General features: G+C 65.1%; 4 protein-coding genes across 4 annotated transcripts; 2 read left to right on the top strand and 2 right to left on the bottom strand.

Annotated features, from left to right (window-relative positions):
• Positions 1 to 5,501: 5,501 nt before the first annotated feature.
• On the bottom strand, positions 5,502 to 7,365 carry EMIHUDRAFT_458073 (hypothetical protein). The gene is made up of 2 exons (XM_005775674.1): positions 6,477 to 7,365; positions 5,502 to 6,166 (listed from the first exon to the last, which is right to left on the bottom strand). The coding sequence occupies exons 1-2, from the start codon at positions 7,343 to 7,345 to the stop codon at positions 6,055 to 6,057; spliced, it is 981 nt and encodes a 326-aa protein (XP_005775731.1). The 5' UTR covers positions 7,346 to 7,365; the 3' UTR covers positions 5,502 to 6,054.
• A 2,485-nt stretch (positions 7,366 to 9,850) lies between these two features.
• EMIHUDRAFT_239837 (hypothetical protein) lies at positions 9,851 to 10,315 on the top strand (the record flags this gene model as incomplete). Its single annotated transcript, XM_005775673.1, has 2 exons — positions 9,851 to 10,020; positions 10,282 to 10,315. 2 exons carry the CDS (start codon positions 9,851 to 9,853, stop codon positions 10,313 to 10,315), a joined length of 204 nt encoding a protein of 67 aa, XP_005775730.1.
• A 117-nt stretch (positions 10,316 to 10,432) lies between these two features.
• EMIHUDRAFT_458072 (hypothetical protein) lies at positions 10,433 to 15,335 on the top strand. Its single transcript, XM_005775672.1, has 12 exons — positions 10,433 to 10,576; positions 10,639 to 11,149; positions 11,227 to 11,564; positions 11,633 to 11,776; positions 11,913 to 11,939; positions 12,593 to 12,723; positions 13,062 to 13,280; positions 13,347 to 13,377; positions 13,613 to 13,899; positions 14,115 to 14,367; positions 14,433 to 14,466; positions 14,550 to 15,335. The coding sequence occupies exons 1-12, from the start codon at positions 10,490 to 10,492 to the stop codon at positions 14,603 to 14,605; spliced, it is 2,118 nt and encodes a 705-aa protein (XP_005775729.1). The 5' UTR covers positions 10,433 to 10,489; the 3' UTR covers positions 14,606 to 15,335.
• A 1,051-nt stretch (positions 15,336 to 16,386) lies between these two features.
• Positions 16,387 to 17,174, bottom strand: EMIHUDRAFT_368224 (hypothetical protein). Its single transcript, XM_005775671.1, has one exon. The coding sequence runs from the start codon at positions 17,148 to 17,150 to the stop codon at positions 16,437 to 16,439; it is 714 nt and encodes a 237-aa protein (XP_005775728.1). The 5' UTR covers positions 17,151 to 17,174; the 3' UTR covers positions 16,387 to 16,436.
• Positions 17,175 to 17,566: the final 392 nt, after the last annotated feature.

The raw sequence follows: 17,566 nt of genomic DNA, 5'->3' as shown, positions 1-17,566 counted from the left end.
CGAGGACCTGCCGAGGGGAGGAGCAGGGCTGTCGGCGGCGGCGGCGGCTGGGGAGTCGCGGCGACGGAGTCTGAGAGGCTGGCGGCAGGTGAGGAGAGGGCGGTGGAGGCCAAGGTGCAACCGGAGGCATCGGTTTTGGCAGGGCGGCGGTGGTGACGGCGGAGGGACGCACGGCGTTGGAGGAGAGATTGCTGGTCGGCGACGTGTGGTGGCGAAGAGGGCGTCGGAACGAGCGCTCTCAGCCTCCACCTTGGAGTGTGAGCCATGACCAAACGCAAAAAAAGAAATTTGTGCCACCCTACCTCCTGAGTGTCTTGTGTGTGGGAGAGAACGACGAGGGTGGGACGACCGCGAGGTGGCATGAAGGTTGCAGCGAGAATAGGCGAGAGACTGCGAAGAGAGATAGGAAGAGGCAGACTCCCTAGGGTGGGCGACGGATAGCGCACCACACACCTCTCCTTAAAATCCCTGTGTGGTGGCGGCGTGCCGTCCTCCCATCCCTCCCTTGGGTTGTCTGTTTTCTTTCTTTCTTTCTTTTTTCTTGTCTTGTAGCGAGAATCGGCGAGAGACTGCGAAGAGAGATAGGAAGAGGCAGACTCCCTAGGGTGGGCGACGGCTAGCGCACCACACACCTCTCCTTAAAATCCCTGTGTGGTGGCGGCGCGCCGTCCTCCCATCCCTCCCTTGGGTTGTCTGTTTTCTTTCTTTCTTTCTTTCTTGTCTTGTGGTTCTGTGTGTCGCTCCTGTGTGACCGTCATCGCCTGTCTAGCGTCCACCCATACCGCGTTGGTGTCCCAGTCGTTGGTCGGACTGTGTTTCGCCTTCCCATCAATATTCGTTTACGTTGAGGTGATGTGGAGTCTGGCCGCGCGGCGGGCGGCGGGACGGACGTAAGATAATGAATCGATGATGCGATCAGGCGTAACAAGCGCGATTGCACAAGGGGTGGAGGAGGGTCTGGCCACCACGGGGCGAGGGAGGCGGCGGGCCAGATGCCGGATCCGCTGTGCGCGTTCGTCGGTCAGGGCGCGGCGCTGACCGCGGCGGCCTGGGCCGCGGCGGCGGCGAACGCCGACGGCGGCGGACCATTCCAGCGGCTCGGCGAGGGCCGGGGCGCGGCGTTGCGGGAGGCGTGGACGGCGGAGGCGGTGCGCACCGTGCCCGCGGAAAGGCGGGCGGCGGCGGGCGACGCCGACGAGCTGTTCGCGTACGCCCGTCCGCCCACGAAGAGGGAGAGGCTCGAGAAGGGCGAGCGGCGCGCCGAGCAGCACCAGGGGTGGGCCGATGCGCCGAAGGAGAAGAGGCGGAGGGCGGCGGAGGAGCAGACGGCGGCGTCAATCAATGAACTCGGGGGCACAGACAGTCGAGAAAGGGATAGACGGCAACAACAGTCAGAAGTCAGCGCTGGGCCAGGGCGAATGCGATGACGGCCTCTAGTGTGAGCTCTATCAATCAATCACCTCCTACTAGCGCCGTGCCGTTCTCCCATCCCTCCCTTGGGTTGTCTGTTTTCTTTCTTTCTTCTATTTCCCACTAGCGCAAAGGTACGGATGACCAAACGCAAAAAAAGAATGGCGCTGCTTTCCACGCGGCAGCTCGCTGGACTCCCTCGGTGTGCGGGACACCATAGCTGTGCAACAAAACAACGGCTCCAGGCCCCAAATCCCAAATGACGTGTGAGTGTTAGAGTTGTTTGGCATTGCTAACCCCCCCCCCCCCCCCCCTGGCTCCGGCTCAGGTCGTGGGGCATAGCTCGGGTGTCAATAAGCTTTGCGCCACGGTCAGCGAGGTCGAGGCGGCCAAGAGTTCCGTCGAGCATGACGATTGTGCCAGAGACGGCAGACGCGCACCGTCGTTGCCTTGAAGGCGGACGGGTCGAAAATGAGCTCCTGGAGGCTGTGCCACGGTGGTGGTGGAGGCTGCATATATGTGTGTGAGTGTGTGCATATATGACGACGAAAAAGAACTTTACACCCAAAAAGAATTTTACGCGCGCCTCGTGCCCAGTGTGGGACCCTGTCCTTCTCCCACCCCTTGTTTGGGGGGGCCGTTTTATTTATTTATTTATTGGGCGAAAAAGAATTTCATCCCTTTAAACACAGGTTTCCCTTCTTCCCGTCCCCTCGCCCCCCCCCCCCCTTCCTGACTCGCGCCATAATAACGGTCTCTGCACCCGCGCGCACAACCGAGTCCGAGAGCGGCCCGCATGCTTCGCCCGCTCCCTGCCCTTGGCCTGCGCCTTGCCCTTCTTGCCGACCGCGATCCCGCGGAGCCCTCTTTGGCGAGCTCCACGGCGAGGTCGCGCCAGTTCCTGTTGTGGACCACCGTCGTGAAGCGCCGCTGCGCCTGGTGTAGGAACTCGTGCTTGGACGTGAACTCGGGAGGGGGGCAGCTCCTTGGCCTCAAAAAGAAAACGCTGAACCAGCCGCCGCCGCGCCGATGGCCTCCCACCGCATCGGCGCCCGCCTGTCTGGCCTCTCGCCAGAGCAGCTCGTCGCCTTCATCGACGAGCAGGCGCCCCTCTGGAGCCCCGCCGCAATGCGTGTGGCGGAGGAGCACGCCGCTCGGCTCGCGGAGCAGCCCGAGTGGATCCTCTCCGAGGTCCTCCTCTCGCCGGACCTCGCCCCGCACATCCTCGCCCAGCTGCCGACCACGGAGCACGCCGTCAAGGGGACGTGCCGCGCGTGGCGCCGCGGCTGGAAGGAGACGCTGAAGAAGCGCGAGAGGCCGCGCCTGCTCGTGTTCGGCGGCCACGGCAGCAACGATGAGTTTGTCAGCTCGCTGGAGCGGTACGACCCGTCAACGAATGCGTGGGAGGAGGAGGCTGTGGCGCCGATGTCTACAGCACGAAGGTATGTCGGCACGGCGGTGCTCGATGGCAAGCTCTACGCGGTGGGCGGCGAGAGTGAGGCTGACGAAGCATCCAACTCGGTGGAGCGGTACGACCTGGCGACGAATGCGTGGGAGGAGGTGGCGCCGATGGTGACACCACGCGAGAACCACGCCGTGGCGGTGCTGGACGGCAATCTGTACGCAGTGGGCGGATGGAACGACGACGACCAATTCCTCAGCTCGGTCGAGCGGTACGATCCCGCGACGAACGCGTGGGAGGCGGTGGCGCCGATGGCGGCGGCGCGGGCTGTTTTTGGCGTGGCGGTGCTCGACGGCAAGCTGTACGCTGTGGGCGGATTCGATGGCGACCACCTCAGCTCGGTCGAGCGGTACGACCCGACAGCGAACGCGTGGGAGGCGGTGGCGCCGATGGCGGAGGAGCGGGACGACCTCGCAGTTGCGGTGCTCGACGGCAAGCTGTACGCCGTGGGAGGACGCAACGACGACGACGGCTGGCTCAGCTCGGTCGAGCAGTACGACCCGGCGACGAACGCGTGGGAGGCGGTGGCGCCGACGGCGACGGCTCGAAATCGTCACGCCGTGGCGGTGCTCGACGGCAAGCTGTACGCTGTGGGCGGACAGAACGAGGAGTTCGAGGACGGAGCTAGCAGCCTGGTGGAGCGTTACGACCCGGCGTTGGGGGTATGGGATTCGGTTGCGCCGATGGGGACGGCGCGGATCTCTCTGGGCGTCGCCTTGCTATAGCCGACGGAGGCGCGGCGGCGTCGCGCGTCGCCCCGGTGTGCAGAGTCGAGACCGCGACAAAGTCGACACACACGCGAGAGATGCCCGCTGCCTGGGGTGCCCTCTGTGGCTTTACCTTTTGAACAAGTAACGTGTACGGTAAACTGCTTCTCCACACACACACACACACAACGTCAAAGAGGTGGCGGGGCACACAAGGGGGAGCAGCACCGACTCGCATCTCCCCACACCGCCGGACGCGATCCTATCTGTGCGTCACCTCCGACCGCCGCCACGCCCGCCGCCGCGCTTGCTGATGCCGCCCTTCCCCTTGCCCTTCCCCTTGCCTCCCTTGCCTCCCTTGCCGCGCTGGGGCGTCAGGTGCCGCTCAAGCATGCCCCGCCTCTCCGACCTCTCGCCTCCGCCAGCGCCAGGCAAGCCGCGCCCTCTGCCGCCGCCAGCGCCCTTGGCGCCCGCTGCGCCCTTGGCGCCCCCACCCTTGGCACCTTTGCCCTTGGCGCCGCCGCCCCCGCCGTCCTTGCCGCCGCCGCCCTTGCCCTTGCCCTTGCCCTTGCCCTTGCCGCCCTTGCCCCAGCCGGCGTCTTCTGCAAAGTCGTCGTCCCCGAGCCAGTCCGACAGATCTACTTGTGGTTGCCGCGCCGCAAGAAGGTTGCTGTTGCCGCGTCCGACGCCTTCGCATCCACAGGCTACAGTCAGCGCCAGTGGGGACAGCAGGCGTTCCGGATCTTCTCTGCCACTGGCTAAGTATGATCCTAAGACGCAGCCTTTTGGCCTCGCCTTTGATGCGGTCAAGGTCACGGGAAAGCTAGCGTGGGACCAAAAGACCGGCCGGTGGGTGGGGCAGATGGACTTCGACTCGCGCCTCGGCTTTGACTCGTGGGACGACATGAAGAACTTTCTCAACACAAAGGTGGCAGCTGGCTATGCTCTCGTCTTCCTGCTCTGCCCTCTCAGCCCGCGTATCCCCTCGCTGATGCTGCCAGTGGGCATCTTGCCCACCGACCTAAAGTACGGCTCGGACGACCTCGTCACGTACGTGGACAGCATCTGTGAGGGACTGACCGAGGCGGGCTTCGGACACGTGCTCCCGACTGTATCAGGAGACAATGCAGGCAACCACAGCCGCTTTTTCAAATTCAGCGGCAATATCCGTGGCGCTGGGCGGGCGTCCAACATTAGCATCGGGCACGAGCTGCTCGAGAGCAACGGCGAGCACGACGCACTCTTCAGCCTCGGTGCCTTTCGCCGTGAGCACATGACGTGCGAGATGGCGGCAACCACCGACCCGACCCATGACTTCAAGAACGGCAGCCTGCAGCCCTTCCTCCTCACATGCTTCCTGCTGATCGGCTACTACGCAGCCCTCGCGATGATGTATGTCGCGGTCCGAGACGAGGCCGGGCTGCACGCCGGGGACGTCAACAATGCCGATCCGATGGACGTGCCCGCGGCCGAGCGGCGACTCAACGTGGCCACTCGCATCGCGCTTTCCAAGCGCCCCGAGTGCTTTGGAATGCTGGCCTACGTGTGGGCCATCGCGAGCGGACGGGCATCGTGGATGGATCGTGCGGCATCCACGACGCCGCAGATGCGCATCCGCTGGTCGCTGCAGTGCCTGGTCTTGCCTGGTGTTTCTCCGATGGTGGCTAGAGTGGATCGAAGTCACAGACAGCCCAAAGTCGAGCTTCATCTCGATGCAGACGCATGCGGCGCACGTGATCCAGTGCCAGGCGCTTGTGATGGTGGTGCTGCTTTGGGCGCACTACTTCCCGGACAAGCAGTTCCCGCCGTGGCTCATCGGCTCTGACCAGCTCGAGCACTTCTTCTCCGAGCTCCGGGCGTGCCGCACCAGACCGACTTCACGATCGCTGAACTACTACAGCTCGTGAAGCGTTTTATCTTTTCGCTCGACATATTCAGCCGTGACGACGTACACCTACCTCACGACGTCTCCAACAAGAACTACAGCCGCTCGCATTGGACAGCCTCAGAGAGCGACGAGTACATCTTCTGGGACTGGCCCACGGTGGATACAATTCGTCAGCTGTACTTTGAGGTGGTCGAGGCTGTGCGGCCTCTAATGGTTGCGCTTGGCTGCGCCGAGGCGCTGCGCGGCGCGGGCCGATGGCACGCGCCGAGCCTCGAGGAGTGGAAGGCTATCGAGGATGCGCTCGACCAGGAGGAGCGGCGCGAGACTCGCGGCACACGGCGGCCGGCCCGAAGCGACGCGGACAGCAGCGACGAGGAGAGCGACGTTGACGATGACGATGACGATGGCGATGGCGGCGGCGGCGGCAGCGATCACGAGGAGGAGGATGGTGAGGACACCTACTTTCCCGATTGCATCCTCAAACATCGATCCGGCACTGGCAGTGCAGGCGCACGAGTGGAGGGGCGCGAATTCCTCATCAAGTGGAAAGGGTACAGCACCAGCAACCTTGATGTCAGCTCCCATTCTCACACCACCCCGTACGCCACCGCCCCCGCGCACGCAAGCGCCACGCCCGCGCAGTTGAGTCGCGTCAGCGCCGCCGGCGCGACGAGCAGCCCGGCGAGGACCGTGACAGGCCTTCGGACCGAATTGGCCAGAGAGTGCGAGACGGCGGACATGCGCGAGAGGCAGACGAAAGAGAGCTGGAGCTGGAGGTAGAAGGCGGCGCAAGCCGTGGCCAGCGGGAGCGGCCGCCGCAGTAGCGCCGCCGCGCCGCCTCGCAGCGCCGCCGCCGCGGCGGGCGAGAGGGCGGCGCGGGCGCACAGCAGGGCCAGCTGCGCCGCGGCGCCAAAGGCGCTCATCTGTAAAAAGAGGAGCACAGGCCCTGTGCCGTGCCGCGCCTAGGGAGTTCCTGGAAGGCTCAGGGAAGGCTCTGCAAGAGGAGCACCCGGTGCCGGTCCCGTGCCGCGCCTTGACGCGCCGCGCGAGGATGCCGCGCAGCGAGAAGCAGAGGTTGCTGGCCGTGACAAGGCCGAGCGAACGCGCGGTGGGCCCGTGCGCGCCGGCGGCGGACAGGGCGCAGCCGAGCGCGACGGGGAGGAGGCAGGCGGCGCGGCGCGCCGAGGGCGTGTCCGAAGGCAGGAAGGCGGCGGTGAGGAGCAGTGTCGTCACCGGCTCAAAGGCGCGGAGGGCGTGGGCGAGCGAGAGGTGCATTGACGCCTGGCAGGAGTTCATCGTGTAGCAGCCGGCGAGGAAGGAGGCGGAGAGCGCCGCAGTGTCGACCAGCTGCCTCCGCGACGCGAAGCCGATGCTGCCGCTGCGGCCTCCCAGCCGCAGCACCGCGGCGCCGCAGCAGGCGGAGCCGGCAAAGTGGCAGAGCGTCATCATCTCCGGCCCAGCGGCGGCGACCAGCTCGTATGCAAGGAGGCTGCTGCAGACCGAGGAACCGTACCACGTCGCGACGAGGAGCAAAGTAGCCGCCGTCGGGTCGGTGCCGCTCACCGCGCCGCCTCGCAGCAGCAAATAGGCACCTCGCAGCGGCGGCGGAGTGGCGGCGGCATCCGACAGAGCGTGGCGATGGCGCGGAGGTGTGCGAGCAGCTGCTGCGAGCGTGGCCATGGCGAAGAGAAGTAGGGTGAGGCGCCTCATGTGCACCGACGGCGCGCGCAACGCCTCCGCAGTGGACACAGGTGCGCGTCTTGTGACGACGACGACTACCGCCACCGCCGGCACCACCATCGCCACCGCCACCGCCACCGCCGCCGCCGCCACAGTCGCCGCCACCGTCCTCGCCGTCGCCGCGGCCTCCATCCCCATCGCGCAACGGTGAACACGCTCCAGGCTACACACGCCCTCTGGGTTCCGGCTCCAACCAGATAGGGGGTCTCCTGAGTCGCGCCAAAACGCCCTACCTACCTACCTATTGCGGGCGCCGACCGCCAGGCTCCGTGCCCCACCTACCTACCTATTCCCAGGCCGCGCAGCTAAGCGAATTTTCTGCCACTTGCACAAAGTGTCCCCGATACATTGTGAATATTATGAAGCGCAACAATCTGTGTCATCGCGCATAAAACGCTCACATGAGCACCCATCGCTCGCTGGCAATGGCCGATTTCCAGTGTAAATTTTTATGCTATCGCGGCTAGCTCAGCCGAGGGGTGAAGGGGTGGCCAGAAGCCCCCTACTCAGCTCTAGGAAGACCGAACTTCGCCCCAACTGCGAAACGATTGCGATTGGCGTTGGCCTGAAGGACTTGTCCCGTTGCTGAATCTCGATGCACACCTTTCGCTGCGAAATTGGGAGCTCAAACCAGGTCATGTTGCCCCATTGCGGCTTGTCGGAACACACCTTTCGGTGCGGCATTGGACGACGTGGGCGCGCCTTCTGGAGGGCGCAGGCACCACCCCTCGCGCCGGCCCGAGCCGATTCAGCAGCTCCGGCCCAACCAATCCGGCCGCCGACGGGAGGGCGAGCAAAAGGGAGAGCACGCGCATGAGCCAAAATGTCAACGGCTTGACCCCCTCGCCGACCGCCCATCCCCCCTCCCCTTCTCCAACCTCGACGAGCCGATGACCGTTGCCTCTGCCCTGCGTGCCCCCGAGCCCCCCCACCCCCCACCCCCCCACCCACACACACACACCGCCGCCGCGCGAGCGCCGCGCAGCGGCACACCTGCTCAAAAGAAAAGAAAAACCGGAAGGAGGAGACCAGCGGGGGAGACTCCCCGCCTATGCAAGCCCCAGAGAGGGGCCGCCATCGCCGAAGCTGTGCCAAAGCATAACTCCAAACCCGCGGGGGAGGAACGGGGCGAGCCCCCTCCAACCCACCCGCGCTAGGTCTCGGGTTTGACGCATGGGGTCACTCCCGCGAAACCCGTGAACTAGCCGGGGCAGTCGGAGAAGGGGCAACTCCGTGCACTGACGGTCGGCCGTCAGAAAACACGCCTCCGTGGCTCGGGTTACACCACTCCTCGCTACCCAACGCGGCCAAAGGATATCCACCTCGAGAACCTCGAGAGAACCACGGCTCGAAGGGGGCAGTTTGGAGGACTTGGAGTTTTCTCGAAATTCTCGAAATTCTCGCCTTTAGAAGCTTCGCATGCAGCTCGACGGCCCCCCCGCAGTGGCAGGTACCAGTGTGGCAGCTTGCGAGGAGCGGTGTCCGCTGCCGACGCAAGACGCCCAGAGTGCACAGCATAGCAACATGACCAAGAGTGTCGCGCCGGCAAGCATCATGACGGCGGCGAAATCCGGCAACGTGGACGTGCTGCGGGAGTGGCTGAACAACGGCGGGCAGGCGAATGCGGAGGACGTGCTGATGGTCGCCGCTGGCCACGGCCACGAGCAGGTGGTCGATCTGCTGCTTCAGCGCGGCGCCGAGATCAACGAGCAGAGTGGTGAAGGCGCCGGCACCGCGCTTATGGCCGCCGCTGGACGCGGTTGGGTTCGGGTGGTAGAGCTTTTGCTGCGGGGCGGCGCGGAACTCGACCTGCGGGCCAGCGACGGCGGCACCGCGCTGATGTGGGCGGCCTCCAACGGCCACGAGCGGGTGGTCGAGTTGCTGCAGCAGCATGGCGCGGAGGTCAACGCGCAGGCCAACGACGGCGTCACCGCACTGATGCTCGCCGCCCGCGACGGCCACGAGCCGGTGGTCGAGGTGCTGCTGCGGCACAGCGCGGAGATCAACCTGCAGGCTAGCAAAGGCTACACCGCGCTGATGTACCCAGCCATCTATGGCCATCCCGCCATCGTGCTCCGCCTGCTGCGGGCGGGCGCGGATACAAGGCTGCGTGCCGACGACGGAAAGTGCGCGCTGCAGTATGCCAAGGCGGTGGCACGCGGCGCCGGCGTGGCCGGCCACGCCGGCGCCGCGTGCGTCGAGGCCTTCCGGCAGCACATCGCGGAGGTGCATCTTGCGGAGGCAAGGGCGAGGAAGGCGGCGTGGGCTGCGGGGGCGGAGGCGAGGGAGGCGGAGAGAGCGGCGGCAGAGGCGACGGCGGCGCGGCATGCCGAGGAGTTGCTGGCGGAGGAGGAGGCGGAGAAGGCGGAGAAGGCGGGGGCACGCGCCAACGAGAGCAAGAAGGGGAAGAAGAAGAAGAAGAAGAAGGGGAAGGGCGGCGGGGGCGGCGCTGGGCCGTCGCGGGAGCCCGAGGATGAGGCAGCGCTGGCGACGGGAGAGGAGGCGGAGTTGGCGGCGGCGCTCGAGGAGAGCGCGAGGCTGGAGGAGAGGCGGGCGGCGGTGGAGCAGCCGCCAGAGCCGGAGTCGCCGCCCAGCGAGCAGGAGCCGCCCACCGACTTCATCTGCCCCATCACGACCGAGATCATGAGCGACCCGGTGATGGCGGCCGATGGGCACGCGTATGAGCGGTCGGCCATCGAGCGCTGGCTCGCGACCAAGTCGACCAGCCCTCTGACGGGCGAGGAGCTTGGCAATACAGGGCTCTTCCCCAGCCACATCCTGCGCCGTCAGATCCGAGAGTGGCAGGGGGCGCAGTGAAGCGTGCCCTGCACATATCGCCAGTCTCCCGCTCTCCTCTCTTACGCGCTGATCGGAGCGCATGGTATGCTTCTTCGGTGTTGCCCGCCTCGCTGTCGCTCCGGTAGTCACTCTCTCCCTCATGCAGTCCGCTGCGGCCTGCGCCACTGCTCAGCCATGCCGCATTGAGACAGACCAAAGATAGAAACGCTCACTCCACATGCACATGCACAGGCACGTGTGTCATGTGTGCACATTTTGGCACATTTGGGCTTCAGGCGCCGAAGGGCGAACAAGAACTATGTGAAATAGACGAGTCCGAGCAAAAAGAAGCCGACGCGTTTTATCACGCACTCGAGATCACCCTACCCCCCCCCGCGCCTCGAACCCTGACGCTACGAAAAAGCCAGCTGGCGCACGATTTCCCTCTGCGAAGCTGCGCGCTCGTGCCTGAGAGCATTGTCCTCGCGCCCACCGCATCGCTCGATGGTCGTCCTCAGCGCGGCAGACATCCGCGCGGGCATGCTCGCGGCCGGCGGCGCTCCGGTGGCGAAAGTGGTGCCGTCACAGCAGGTGCCGCCGATCTCACGTCTCAGGTAGCGCGCCAATCGAACACCTCTGCCGCTTGCGAAAAGGTGGTGGAGGTCGCGGGCGTCAAGCACACGCTCGAGGACGAGTACCAGTGGCTGCGCGGCAAGGCGTGGCCAAAGCTGGTCGAGGACGAAGACATCATCGCGCACCTCGAGGCGGAGAACGCGTACTGCAAGGACTTCCTGGCGAGCTTGGGCGGTCTGCAGGAGGCGTTCTTCCAGACGATGAAGGGGCGGATGAAGCTGACAGACCGCACCATCGAGGTGCGGCACGGCGGCTACTACTACTACTCGCGCACGGAGGAGGAGCTGCAGTACTCGATCGACTGCCGTGTGCCGCTCGCTGCATTCGACGCGCTCAAAAAGAGCGGGCCCGTGCCGGACGCCGCGTTGCGCGGCGCCGAGGAGGTCATCCTCGACCGCAACAAGCTCGCCGAAGGCAAGGCGTTCTGCAAGGCGCTCGGCACAACCGTCTCCCTCAACGGCAAGGTGATGGCGTACCGCGTGGACACGCAGGGCGACGAGAACTACTGCCTGCAGTTCGTCTCGCTCGAGAGTGGCGAGCCCCCTGCCCGACCGGCTGTCGGACCGTCGCGAGCCCGCTCTTTGCTCACTCAGTGGACTGATCGGCAGGCGACTACCTGCCCGACCAGCTGTGGAACGTCGCGAGCTACTGCTTCCACCAGCCTGCCGACGCGGCGGAGACGGGCGCGCCACCCGTCGGCGTCTTTTACTCCTTGCGCAACCGGAACCTCCGCCCAACAAAGGTCTTCTACCACCGGCTCGGAGACGCGACCGAAGGGAGCCAAGACTTTGCTCCAAACGACCGTCTGCTGCTCGAGTCGAAGAATGAGATGTTCGGTGTGTCGGTCGGCACAACCGCCGACAAGGAGTTCGTCACGGTGCGGCACAGCAGCAAGACGGAGAATGAGGTGCTTGCGATCGACGTGGCCGACGGCGAGCTGCGGCTGGTCAGCCGTGCTGCCGAGCGCGGCTCGGGGTGTGGACGGCGTCTCTTCACGGCTCTCGGCGTGAACAGGTCAACTTGCTTCCGATGGCGGACGACGTCGAGTACTCTGTCTCCAAGAGCGGGCCGCACTGGTTCATGCGCACAAAGGCGGGCTGCCAGCGGGACCACTTTCGGCTGGAGCGGGGCGAGTGGGCGGACGGCGGGAGGAGCGAGGTGCGGTGGGCGCCCCACATCGCCGAGAAGAGGAAGTATGCCTTCGAAGGCATGGGCGCGACCAAGGACTGGCTGCGCCTCTGCTGCCTCCTTCGGGAAGGGCAGCGCCTCGTCACAGCGCTCCTCCTGTGAACAGGACTTGCTGCTCCTCTCCTACCTCGACGTCGCCACCGGCGCTCCCCTCCCCGTCGAGGCAGCGAAGGAGAGCAGCCACCCGTCTTGACTCTGCTGTTGCTGGTCGGCAGGCGTCCCGTTCCTCGTCGTGCAGCGCGCGGACCATCCGGAGGCCGACCTCGACCCGGAGGCGGAGATTGCCCGAGATGGCACGAGATGGCCCGAGGTGGCCCGAGGTGGCCCGAGGTGGCCCGAGGCGGCACGAGATGGCACGAGATGGCACGAGATGGCACGAGATGGCACGAGATTGCCGACCTCGACCCGCTGGCGAGGAGCCCTAGAGGGGGGAGGGCTTGCAAGGGAGGGCTTGCAAGGGAGGGCTTGCAAGGGAGGAGAGGTGCGTCTCCCAGCTGTGCGTCCCGCCACGCTTCCCCACTTCCGCGCAGGAGCTGCACCCGCGAGCAGAGCACTGCAGGCGGGTCCGTTTCCCCGGCATCGCCGACCCCGAGGCGGCACTGCCTAGACACTTGCTAGACACCTCCTAGACACTGCCTAGACACTGCCTAGACACTGCCTAGACTTCCTAGACACGTCTCCTTCCCCGGCATCGCCGACCCCGAGGCGCCCCTCGCACGCCTCGAGATGAGTCGGCGAACCACACAATGCATCCTCTAGCCCCCTCCCCCCCCTCGCCGCCCCGAGGCGCTCTCGCACACGGCCGCCTTCTCGGGCGCGACAGACTACTCGACAAACTCGGTCGTTGTCGTGCTCGACACGCCTTCGCTGCCGACGACCTGGTACGACTGGGACTGGGAGGCGAGGGGCGAGCCCGCGTGCGACGCGCCGCGGACACGTCCAGGACACGTCCATGTCCACGTCCACGTCATGCCCGGTCAGGCGAGTGGCGAGGGCGTGCTGCCCGTCCGAAAGCAGAAGGAGGCGCCGCAACCAGCCGAGACTACAGCCGAGATTAGCCGAGATTGGCCGAGATGGGCCGAGGTCGGCCGAGACTACAGCCGAGACTACGGCCGAGATTGTCCGAGATTGTCCACAGCGAGCAGAAGGCGGTGCTGGAGCACGACTGTGTCTGGTGCCTCCCCGTCCCCTCCCCTCTCCCTGGCCCCGCCGAGTCTTCTGGCAAAGTCTTCTCTTCGCCTGCACGTGACATGAGCCTGTGCACGCTGCAGGTGCCCAACTACGACCCCTCGGAGTACCACACCGAGCGCCTCTACGCGCGCTACGCCGAGGACAAGTCGCTCGCTCTGCACGAGACGCTGCACGCGAGCGACGACCCGAAGTACGCCGACTCCGCCGTGAGCGTCCCGGTGACGGTCCTGTACAAGAAGAGCCTCTTCAAGCAGGACGGCTCCATGCCGCTGCTCCTCGAGGGGTGACGCTCGCACGGCACTCCGAGGAGCCTCACTGCTGCGAATGAGTCTCTCACTCTCAACACAAGGTACGGCTCCTACGGCATCTCCGAGGAGCCGGTGTGGAGGAACACGCACACCCTGTATGGCACAGGCCTCTGCAGCCCGAACCTTCTCCCGCCTGCCTCCGCTCAGTGCTTCCCGCGCTGCCTATAGCCGACCTCGGGTTCGTGGTCGCCACCGCCCACATCCGAGGGGGGGGCGACCTCGGAGAGCCGTGGTACCAGGCGGCTCTCTCTAGATACTTCCTGGCTCTCTCTGACACCTCCTAGACCTCGGAGAGCCGTGGTACCAGGCGGCCAAGTTCCTCTCCAAGAAGCGCACCTTTCTCGACTTCATCGCCGTGGCCGACAAGCTCGCCGACGACAAGTTCACCTCGGCCGGGAATGTGGCGATTGTCGGCGGCTCCGCCGGCGGCATGCTGGTCGGTGCTTGCCTGAACATGCGGCCGGCGCTCTTCAAAGCCATCGTGGCGCACGTGCCCTTCGTGACCGTCCTGGACACGATGCTGGACGGCGACCTGCCGCTGACGCCCGGCGAGTTCAAGGAGTGGGGCAACCCGAGGGAGGAGCACTACTTTGAGTGCGCGCCTCTCTCTAGACACTCCCTGACACGTCCAGGCACTACTTCGAGTGCGCGACTCTCTCACCACGCCGGGCAGCCGCTCTATCTCGGCTACATCTCGGCTCCATCTCGGCTCCATCTCGGCTCCATCTCGGCTACAGGTACATGCGCTCGTACTGCCCGTACGAGAATTGCGGCTTCGTCAAAGACTTCCTGCTGGCCAAGCCGGGCAGCGTCTTCCCCTCCCTCTTCGCCACCGCTGGCCTCTCGGACTACCGCGTCGGGTACTACGAGGCGGCAAAGTGGGTGGCGCGCTTGCGCGCCGGGGTCGCTGCGGCGAAGGCGGAAGCCCCGGACGGCGCTGTCAATGAGCCTCTGCTCGTCTTCGAGACAAATATGGCTGCGGGCCACGCGGGCGCGTCGGGCCGTTTCGACCGCCTGAAGGAGGTCTCGCGCGACGTGGCCTTCCTCGCGACCGAGTTCGACGTGCAGGACGTGCCGGGCAAGCTGCGGAGGACATCCGGCTGATAGCACCAACCTTTGCAACGCAGGGGCTGGCTGCGTGGGCCCTCACCCTGTCTGCACGTGAGAGGAGACCGGCGCCGGCGCCGCCGCACAGGCACTTGTGGCGCCGGCGCGAGCTTTGACACTCTGTACAGTACCGACAGGCCAGAGCGTGAAGCAAGTCAGCAGCAATCGCACGGTGAGAAACGACTGTCTCTGATTGACTGACGAGATCCAGACTCTCGACCACAGTTGTCGAGAGATTTTCGAGTCCTCACAGCTCTCTTGAGTCTTGTCTCGTGTGTATCGCGCGCCTTGCGGGGGGGGGGCGCGGAAAAGAGGAACCTCTTTAGCGCCATCGCCACGGTGCTGCAAGCAGCGCCGGGCGACGACGACTTACCGCCTCCCGGTCCCCCTCGGCACACCTCCGCTGCTTAACCCCTAAACGGCTACCGAAACGGGGTGCCCGGAAGGGCGATATCACGGCGGCCTAACTGTGCCTCCGTGCTCCTGCGCGTTCTGGGGGACAGCGGGTGCCGTTGTGAATGTAGTAGCACCGCCGCCACGTGGCATTGTTGCACGCTACGTGCGGGCCGTCGTCGCAGGCGATTCGAATCTGACTCGCCTCGGTCCTGCACTCGTGCGCCGTGCTCCAAGCATGGTGCCCCCTCAAGCGCGCGAGCGATTTGTCGTGATAGACGAGGCTGGTGCTCCGCACGCCGTGCGAGTAGTGGCTGCGGCCTAAGGGAGTGAAGGGGAGTGACAGCAGTGTGTGAGTGCCAAGCTTTGCGTGCGCTGTGTGTGTCCAACCCGACTCGGAGAAGGCCACCTCGCCCATGTGAACGAAGGCCAGGTTCTGGCCCTGCGCGACTTCCGAGAGGGAGTAGCCGGTGAAGACGTCCTCCCAGGGCAGTCCGCGTGCGGCGGACCCGATCGCAGCGTCCATCCCCGCCTGCACCACGCTGCTGTTTGCAATCTGCTCGACCAGCTCGCGCGACACAAAGTACATCGGACCCTTCGCAAAGTGCGTAGGGAACAGGTAGTCGCCGCCGTCGCCGTACCGTAGGCACCGCCGTCGCCGAACCGACCCGAATTTGTACGAAAAGCCCTTTGGACGGCCCTGCGTGCGCGGGCGGGCGGCGGTGAGGCTGTGTTGCGGCTGTGTGAGAGTGCGTGTCCGCTCCACAGTGTCAAACCGACGAGGTGTTCCAGCCAAACGTCTCCATGATGCCCCAGAGCATCCGAGGCGGCGCCGGGTGTGACGAGTCCTGCAGTCGGGCGAGCGAGCCGCGCAGATGCTCAGCTGTCCCGGGGAGATTGATCCATACGTCGTCGTCCGCCTTGCCGACCAGCGACACCTCCGGCCACGTCTGCACGGCGCACCGCATCCAATTTAGCAGCGAGTATAGCGGGCCTGTCTTGCGATCCGCCTTCGCAGGCGCGTCCACGAAGATGATGTCGCGGTGCTGCTGCGCCTCGCGGACCGTGCTATTGGCGCCTTGCCCCCGAAGCACAAAGAAGGCGGAGATCTGCCCGCTCGACGCCACGCTCGGCAGCCAAGTTTCGCGAATAATATTTCGCTTAGATTCGTGGTCCCCGTGGCTTTCGACAGAAAAGACGCCGAGGACCGCAAGCGACGGTGACGGCAGAGAGGAGTCCAGCGGCAGCGAACACACAGGCGTCATAAGCACTCCCTTGTGAAGGAAGGAGCAGGCGCCGTCGCAGCGTGTTGTTTTCTTTTTTTGCGGCTGGAGGCTTGTGTCTGTGTGTCGCTCGTGCGTGTCGTCATCATCTGTCTAGCGTCCACCCAAGCATACCGCGTTGGTGTCCAGTCCGAGCCTGGCTGTTCTTCACCTTTCTACCTACCTAACCATTCGAGGTTGAATGGTTTTTTGGTTGCCTACCTGCGTGCGTGTGTGTGTGTGTGTGTGTGTGTGTGTGTGTGTGTGTGTGTGTGTGTGTGTGTGTGTGTGTGTGTGTGTGTGCGTGCGTGCGTGCGTGCAAGAAATCACGACTCTCACAGTGATTTGGGCTCGGCAGCTTGTTAGCCCTCAGCCGAAGCTGGGGCCGGTCCCGTAGCCGAGAGAGCCCGCGCCGATGAGTTCGACGCGGTCGGGGGGGCCTGCGGAGAGGCCAGCGAGATGGCGATCGCTGTACTTCATGGGGGTCATCAAGTGACCGCGACTGACAAGCCAGAGGTCGATACTCTGGGCGACCCATCGGATGCCACGAATGCCTGAAGGAGAGGGAGGCGAGGCCAGAGGCAGGCTCAGCTGCTCTCGGGTGATCACGCTTTGGTGGCTGAAGGACCCGATGGTCCTGTCACATTCGTTCGTGGGGTCGCGGGGGTAGAAGAATTCGAGGTAGAATCGAGTCAGCACATCCTTGTAGTACAGCGGACCGCCAGGCTCGCCGGCAGCATCCGCAGGGAGGCAGCATATGAGGCACCAGTCTTCTGCGAAGAGCTCAACAGCTGCGGCCGCGATGGCAGAGTCGGCCGCGGTTCGAGCGAGCAGCTTTTGGCTGCGGGATCGAATCGCGGAAGGCTCATGCCCTCGCGGAGCGCGCGGGTGTGCGAAATGCGACAAAAGACGAAAGACGACAGGCGCCTGAGCGCTGTACGCCTGAACTTTTGTCGCCGCAATCGCCACCGCCGCCATCTTGACGAGCAGCGCGAGCGCGCTCGTCGGCGGCCAGCCGTCGCGGGCCGGGCCGAGCCCGGCCTCAACCGGCCGCGCCGCCGCAGCAGGCCCGGAGGCCCACATGGCGGCCGACCAGCTGATAAGGAGCGTTCTCTTTCTTGTGTGTGTGTGTGTGTGTGTGTGTGTGTGTGTGTGTGTGTGTGTGTGTGTGTGTGTGTGTGTGTGTGTGTGTGTGTGTGTGTGTGTGTGTGTGTGTGTGTGTGTGAGTTTTTTGTTTTTGTGTGTGTCGTCGTGGTTTCGTATCAAGAATACTCACTCACAATGCCTACCTGCGAGCGAGCGGGCTGCAGGTGGCCACAGGCTGTCCTCCTCCCATCCCTCGTTTGGTTTGCCGATTTTCTTTCTTTTTTGCAGGTGGCCAGGAGGTGAGAAGGCCGTCGCGATCGACAGGACGACTCGTACTCAAACAATACAAGCTCCGCTCTACCGACCAAAGAATCACGGCGCGGGCTCTCTCGGCTACGGGACCGGCCCCAGCT

This window comes from Emiliania huxleyi (assembly GCF_000372725.1).
Source record: "Emiliania huxleyi CCMP1516 unplaced genomic scaffold EMIHUscaffold_297, whole genome shotgun sequence".
In the NCBI taxonomy this organism is placed as follows: Eukaryota; Haptophyta; order Isochrysidales; family Noelaerhabdaceae; genus Emiliania; species Emiliania huxleyi.
This window is presented reverse-complemented; position numbering and strand designations above follow the sequence as displayed.

Excerpts from the sequence above, each read along its gene's own strand:
- EMIHUDRAFT_458073 (XM_005775674.1), bottom strand. The coding sequence starts at position 7,345 with ATGGGGATGGAGGCCGCGGCGACGGCGAGGACGGTGGCGGCGACTGTG. Across the intron at positions 6,167-6,476 it reads CGGCACGGGACCGGCACCGG|GCCTGTCACGGTCCTCGCCG; the intron begins GTGCTCCTCTTG and ends TTCGGTCCGAAG.
- EMIHUDRAFT_368224 (XM_005775671.1), bottom strand. The coding sequence starts at position 17,150 with ATGTGGGCCTCCGGGCCTGCTGCGGCGGCGCGGCCGGTTGAGGCCGGG.
- EMIHUDRAFT_458072 (XM_005775672.1), top strand. The coding sequence starts at position 10,490 with ATGGTCGTCCTCAGCGCGGCAGACATCCGCGCGGGCATGCTCGCGGCC. Across the intron at positions 11,777-11,912 it reads CGGACGGCGGGAGGAGCGAG|GACTTGCTGCTCCTCTCCTA; the intron begins GTGCGGTGGGCG and ends TCCTGTGAACAG. Across the intron at positions 12,724-13,061 it reads GAGGCGAGGGGCGAGCCCGC|CCTGTGCACGCTGCAGGTGC; the intron begins GTGCGACGCGCC and ends ACGTGACATGAG.